Genomic DNA, 6,739 nt, shown 5'->3' with positions numbered 1-6,739 from the left:
AGTCAAAGCATTTTATTCAAACTGAATTAAAAAATACTTTTAATTTATAAAATATCTTAAATATTAAATTAAACATGATTTACATATTATAAAGCTCAAATTAAATTGGGGATGATGGAGCTTCTACTATTGGTACAGCACTTGGTTACTGCAAATTCCTTACTAATCTCTCATTTAGCAGTTGGTAAAATTATTTTATATTTATTTATTGATAACTTAAAAAGTTAGAATTATTTTGAATATTTTGATATAAATTTCAAAACAAATTTAAATAATTAATAAATAAATTTATTTTGTTTTAAAAGGAACAATAAAATCGGTGATAAAGGAGCATAAAATATTGGATTAGGTTTGAGTAAGTGCACTCAACTTATACATTTACAATTTGTCATATTGTAAATTTATTTCATTAAAAACTTTTTAAAAAAATAAAGTCAAAGCATTTTATTCAAACTGAATTAAATAATACTTTTAATTTATAAAATATCTTAAATATTAAATTAAACATGATTTACATATTATAAAGCTCAAATTAAATTGGGGATGATGAAGCTTCTACTATTGGTACAGCACTTGGTAACTGCAAATTCCTAACTAATCTCAGATTTAATGTTGAGTAAAATTATTTTATTTTTATTTATTGATAACTTAAAAAGTTAGAATTGTTTTAAATATTTTGATTTAAATTTCAAAACAAATTTAAATAGTTAATAAATTAATTTATATTGTTTTAAAAGGTGTAATAACATCGGTGATAAAGGAGCATAAAATATTGGATTAGGTTTGAGTAAGTGCACTCAACTTACACATTTAGAATTTGACATAAGGTAAATTTATTTCATTAAAAACTTTTTTAAAAAATAAAGTCAAAGCATTTTATTCAAACTGAATTAAATAATACTTTTAATTTATAAAATATCTTAAATATTAAATTAAACATGATTTACATATTATAAAGCTCAAATTAAATTGGGGATGATGGAGCTTCTACTATTGGTATAGCACTTGGTAACTGCAAATTCCTTACTAATCTCATATTTATAATTTCGTAAAATTATTTTATATTTATTTATTGATAACTTAAAAAGTTAGAATTATTTTTAATATTTTGATATAAATTTCAAAACAAATTTAAATAATTAATAAATTAATTTATTTTGTTTTAAAAGGAGCAATAAAATCGGTGATAAAGGAGCATAAAATATTGGATTAGGTTTGAGTAAGTGCACTCAACTTACACATTTAGAATTTAACATAAAGTAAATTTATTTCATTAAAAACTTTTTAAAAAAATAAAGTCAAAGCATTTTATTCAAACTGAATTAAAAAATACTTTTAATTTTTAAATATCTTAAATTTAAAATTAAATGTGATTTGCATTATTTAAAAGCATAAATTATGTTGGGGATGATGGAATTTCTACGTTTAGTACAGCACTTGGTAACTGTAAATTCTTAACTAATCTCACATTTGACATTTAGTAAAATGATTTATATTTATTGATAACTAAAAAAGTTAGAATTATTTTGTATATTTCGATTTAAATTTCAAAACAAATTTAAATAGTTATTAAATTAATTTATTTTGATTTAAATTTCAAAGTAAATTTAAATAGTTAATAAATTAATTTATTTTGTTTGAAAAGGAACAATAAAATAAGTGATAAAGGAGCATAAAATATTGGATTAGGTTTGAGTAAGTGCACTCAACTTACAAATTTAGTTTTTAGATCAGAGTAAATTTTATTTTTACTTCAAAAAAATTATATTAAAGTTTTTAAGATGTTATTTCAAATACATTTATTTTATAAGTAATTATGAGAAGTTTCTAAAATCCAGAGAAATTATCAACTGTAAAAATATAAAGTTATTGAATCTATTTATAAAGTAATTACTTTTTTTTTGTTTAAAATTAGATAATTTTAAGTAAAATTTTTAATTATATAAAATTAAATTTATATTTATTAAAAGTGAAGAATTGGATGAATATACTTAATAAAGAAAAGTAGAAAAAAAAAGGTTAGCTCAAAAAATAAAAAGATTAGTAAAATTAAAAGTTTGAATTTACTAAAATGAATAATTAAATATTTATTTATTAACAGTATGATTAAAAATAATTGATTAATAATAATAAATAAAATTTGTAATTTAATATTAAATGTAAGTATTTATTTTTTATATCCTTTTTATTCATTTTTTAATTTATACTTCATCTTTACTATTGATTAAAAATTTGATTAGTTATTTTTTTAATAGAATTAATGTATAAAAACAATACATGGGAATTATTTAAATGAATATTTGTTTATTTATGTTTTTTATATTTAATTAATGAAAAATAAATAAATTAAAAAATGAAAAAATTATAATTAATTAATTACTGAGATAAATTGTTATAATAGAAATTTAAATATAAAACTTATAAAGGAAATAGAATAGGAAACTACTATAAATCTGTTATTATTGATTTATTTATTACTTTTATTAAATTTTGAAATTTATAAAACAAATTAAAATCATAATCAATGTTCAAATTCATTAAAAGTGAATTTCACTAATCTTTTCATCTTGAAGGCTTCTCTTAAAGCTTATATCTTTAAGAAACTATCTGTAAACTCTATTCTTTAAATTTAAATTTTAATATTTAGTATATTTAAGATTGATATTTAATTCAGAACTAAATTTAAACGATAATTAATTATTACCTTAATAAAATAAAATTAATAACTTTAAGGTAGATAGGTATTTTATAATTTTAAGAATTAAAATAATTTTTATTAATTTGGATAAATGAATTAATAAAATTTATGATTCAAATATAAATAAAATATTGATTGATTGATTGCTTGGCTGGCTCGCTTAAAGAGAGTTTATAAATAATCTTTATTAAAAATAAAATTATTACTAAAATAAGAGTTTAAAAAAGGTCATAATTTAGCATTATGGTAAGAGAGAAATCATCTTTATTACACTTTCCTTACTTATTAGACAATATCTATTTATTAAAAAATAAAAGGATAATTTTTAAAAGAAGAAAGATTTACATAATTTACCTTAAATGATCCTCAGTTAATTTTAAATTGCAATATTAGAGCATTGGTAAAACTTAGAAAATTGAGCTAACATTATGAGTAGAAGTATCTTAATAAACATTTTTGCTTTTATTAAAAAGATGTTATGTATTTAAGTAAATTTGGTAATTATTTTTAAATTAAATTTGGTGAATATAAATAAAGCAAAAGATTCAAATAAAAATGAAAGTAAGTTAAAGAATTCTTTAAAGTTGAACAAATTAAAATGGACTTAAATAGATAAATTTTTTTATTAAATCAATACGTATGTAAATTAATTCATGAAATATCATGATGACATAACTAAAAAAAGTAAAAAAGAATTACCTCAAATCAAGTATTAACTTTTTTAATTTTTTGCAATTTTATAAGGCTATTCCTAATTCATGGACACTTTAGATAGTCATTTCAGTAGATCTATCAATAAAATAAATAAAATTATTTAACATTATATTAAATTTTTTAACCTTAAGTGAAGAGCAAATCTTTCAAGGTTTTAGTTGTTTGCTAGGATCTATGATATAGCTGAGAATTTAATATTCTAATACTTGCTTTCAAATAGTTTTTATATAAAAATTAAATAAACATTATTTGTTGACTAACAACATTCATTAATTTAAGGAAATATCAAATACAGACAGACAGATGTTTCAAATAAAGTAACCGGCACCTTTTGTTTTTATTTTCATTTTTAATTTACATAAGAAATATGTAATATAAAAATACATACAAGGGTTACTTTATTTGAAACATTTTTATAATTTATTAAAAAAATAAATTTTATATGAAAGCAATTAAATTAATTTTCAGTAAATAAATTATTAGTAAATAAAAATGAAACATAGATTTTTTATTAATTAATTTAATTGATATTTTTGTTATTTACTTCAATGAAAGTGATAAATTTGAAAGATTCTAATATTTTCCTAAACCTTCACTAAAAAAAGTTTCTTCTAGGTGGTTAGATACCAATGGCAATCTAATCATATAATTTTAAGAGAAAAATTTAATAAATAAATAATGCTTTTTTAGTTTAAAGAAATGTTATTTTAAAAATCATGAAAATTCTATAAGAATTTTACGGATAATTTGTAAATGTTAGAAGAGTAGTTAAATTTGACAGATTTTTGCAATCGCTAAATGAGGCCAAAAATTGACTTAAACCGTTTTAATCATCTAAACTCCTTATTTTTTAATAATTAAATAAAATATAAAGTTTATGTGAAAAATTACAAAGATAAGAAATAATCATAAACTTAATTGTCTATGTATCTATCTATCTAAAAAATTTTACTATAGTTTGATCAATAAGGTATGTAGATTCTTTAATTTATCTAAACTTTAGTACTAAACAGTAGGTGTTTTTCTAGTAAAGAAGCTATTTAAATATAAAATATTTTTTTAATATATGACTTAATTCCTTCTCAAAAAGGATCAAGAACGAACATTTGTTTTTTTAAATTAGTTTAAATCCTTATTAATTATTAACGTCAAGATTTAGAAAATTTTTATAGACTTTAATCAACACCAATAACTAAAATATTTAAAGGAGACAATACAATTAAATTATTTTTAAAGAAAGCATCAATTAATCAACATACATTATTAAAAATTAAATGGGTTTACCAAAACTGATGAAAATTTTTAATTTAAGTAGTAAATTTTTTAAGCTTAAAAAATATGAAAAAATTTCAAATTTCAAATAGAGGAATTAGGGTATTCAATTTTATTTATTTATTTGATTAATTTAAAGTTTAAAAAATGATAAAAATAAATCAACTAAATTTACATAAGATTAAGAGTCAGCTATTCTAAGTTAATGCAATTAGCTAATACCTATATTAAACTACAAATGCTAACCATTTAGAAGCTTATTAATTATTATTTTAATATAAAAACATTAAAAAAATATCAGCCAAGCTCTAAAAAATTTAATTAAAAAGTTTTTTGATCATAATTGTAATGCTCATTACCTAGCATCTAAATTCAATATTGACAAGTTTCCAAGCTTTTCAAAAGAAGAAGTTAAATCGATCAAATTAGTTTAATTTGTTCTATTTAATTTAAAATAAAAATTTAATTATCAATAAGCAAATCTAAATAATGGTTATTTATTTAAAACTAAAAAAATATTAGAAATTTTAATACTATTTATTTTTGATATTTAAAAGTAAATTTACATAAAAATATCCAAGCTTAATTATGAAAGATTTGGAATTCTCTATAAAATCAAGATTCTCTAAGCAAGATTTTCTTCAGTTGTGAAATTTTACCTATTAAAATTGAACATTCGATTAATTAGTTAAACAACAAATATTATAAATTGGAAAAATATCATTTTTTATAAAATAAAGGAAATGAGTTGTTAATTAAATACCCTTTTTATGCCAAAATTTATACATTTACACAGTTAGCGATACCTTTATATAAATCAAGCATTCCAATATTTCCTATTTGATTTTCTCTAAATAATTAGTTAAATATAATAATTAATTTTATTTATTTATTATTATTAATTTTTAAAAAAATGGATTTATGTGATTATCAATTATAAAACAAGAAACTATAAAATTTGATTATTAATAAAGGGAAATTCTTTTAAGTAACTTTAAAATTTTCAATAATAATAAAATAAACATCTATCAATATTAATATAAATTTTTATAGTTATTTTTTTATTTATTTACTTAAACAAAATTTTAAATATGCGAATTGATCAATAAGTAAGTAAATAATCAATTACTCAATTATAAGTGTTAAAGATTCTAGGTTTTTCAATTTAGATAAAGCTGAGCCAAGAATAGTACCACCTTTTGCATTAATTCCATTTTTACTTTTAGTTTAAAATAAATTAAATTGTAAGTTGATAGATTTAATTAAATTAGCTTTTTTATTTCTTAGTTTATTTATATGATGCTTTAGAAATTTTATTTGTAATATTGTAGAAAAATTATTAATCTTAATATTTGCTTACCTTAAACTGAGATTAAGATCTTTAAGTTAAGAGCAGTGCTCTAAACCAGTAGATAAATCAGAAATGCTTTTATTTGTGATTTGATTTTTACTTTTAAAGTTATTTAAAATTAAGTAAATAGAAACTTAGTTAAAAACCATTAATTACTCCAGATTTAAATGTAAGTTTAAAAGGTTTGATAATTTATTTAAAAAGCTACTTAATTTAGATAAGCCAGAATCACCAAATGCATTAAAACTTTTTAAAAAAAAAAACATGTTTCAATGTTATTTTATGAAAAAATGTTTTATAAAATTTAAATTAAAAATTAATGTTGAAAAATATTAAAATAAAATGCTGATTGATTGAACAAGTTTTAAGTTCTAAAAATTTTATTTATTTGAAGTTTTAAAATATGTAAATAAATAATTACCTTAAGTCTAGCTTTAAGTATTTTAGATTAGCTAAATTTGACACTCCTAGCATCAACTATTGAACTCCTTATGCACCAATAGAGTTAGAACTTTTCAATAAAATAATTTTTTCAGAAATAATTTAGAAAATATTTCTTTTTCTCATCAGATTTAAATTTTATCTTTGGAATTTAAATTTGTTGGTATTTAATTGGTTTTTTGTTTTTTTTGTATTGATTTTACCTTAATAAAAGCTTTAATTTGATAAGTTAAGTAAAATTAGCTAAGCTAGAGCCTATGAGA

The 6,739-nt window shown here is 18.5% G+C and overlaps 2 protein-coding genes across 2 annotated transcripts in view; one reads left to right on the top strand and one right to left on the bottom strand. All coding sequences in view use genetic code 6, as the record gives it.

Moving 5' to 3' along the window:
- Nucleotides 1-74: 74 nt before the first annotated feature.
- Nucleotides 75-2,061, top strand: TTHERM_01336330 (translation initiation factor eIF-5A family protein, putative; the record flags this gene model as incomplete). The annotated part of the gene is made up of 9 exons (XM_001014553.2): nucleotides 75-184; nucleotides 306-395; nucleotides 527-616; nucleotides 738-827; nucleotides 959-1,048; nucleotides 1,170-1,259; nucleotides 1,391-1,480; nucleotides 1,646-1,735; nucleotides 1,971-2,061. 9 exons carry the CDS (start codon nucleotides 75-77, stop codon nucleotides 2,059-2,061), a joined length of 831 nt encoding a protein of 276 aa, XP_001014553.2.
- A 460-nt stretch (nucleotides 2,062-2,521) lies between these two features.
- The window catches only part of TTHERM_01335330 (hypothetical protein), a gene marked incomplete at both ends in the record, with an annotated part of 4,443 nt that continues 225 nt past the window's right edge, over nucleotides 2,522-6,739 (bottom strand). The window contains 17 exons of the mRNA XM_001014552.3: nucleotides 2,522-2,621; nucleotides 2,905-2,994; nucleotides 3,053-3,157; nucleotides 3,398-3,487; nucleotides 3,538-3,621; nucleotides 3,957-4,049; nucleotides 4,153-4,254; nucleotides 4,365-4,448; nucleotides 4,860-4,940; nucleotides 5,044-5,124; nucleotides 5,251-5,343; nucleotides 5,448-5,534; nucleotides 5,814-5,903; nucleotides 6,045-6,134; nucleotides 6,192-6,281; nucleotides 6,457-6,546; nucleotides 6,680-6,739. The exon at nucleotides 6,680-6,739 is cut by the window's right edge and continues 123 nt beyond it. Of these exons, the coding sequence (XP_001014552.3) occupies nucleotides 2,522-2,621; nucleotides 2,905-2,994; nucleotides 3,053-3,157; nucleotides 3,398-3,487; nucleotides 3,538-3,621; nucleotides 3,957-4,049; nucleotides 4,153-4,254; nucleotides 4,365-4,448; nucleotides 4,860-4,940; nucleotides 5,044-5,124; nucleotides 5,251-5,343; nucleotides 5,448-5,534; nucleotides 5,814-5,903; nucleotides 6,045-6,134; nucleotides 6,192-6,281; nucleotides 6,457-6,546; nucleotides 6,680-6,739 (1,510 nt within the window). The remainder of the gene's footprint in view (nucleotides 2,622-2,904; nucleotides 2,995-3,052; nucleotides 3,158-3,397; nucleotides 3,488-3,537; nucleotides 3,622-3,956; nucleotides 4,050-4,152; nucleotides 4,255-4,364; nucleotides 4,449-4,859; nucleotides 4,941-5,043; nucleotides 5,125-5,250; nucleotides 5,344-5,447; nucleotides 5,535-5,813; nucleotides 5,904-6,044; nucleotides 6,135-6,191; nucleotides 6,282-6,456; nucleotides 6,547-6,679) is intronic.

The sequence above is a fragment of the Tetrahymena thermophila genome (genome assembly GCF_000189635.1).
Source record: "Tetrahymena thermophila SB210 genomic scaffold scf_8254661, whole genome shotgun sequence".
NCBI lineage: Eukaryota > Ciliophora > Oligohymenophorea > Hymenostomatida > Tetrahymenidae > Tetrahymena > Tetrahymena thermophila.
This window is presented reverse-complemented; position numbering and strand designations above follow the sequence as displayed.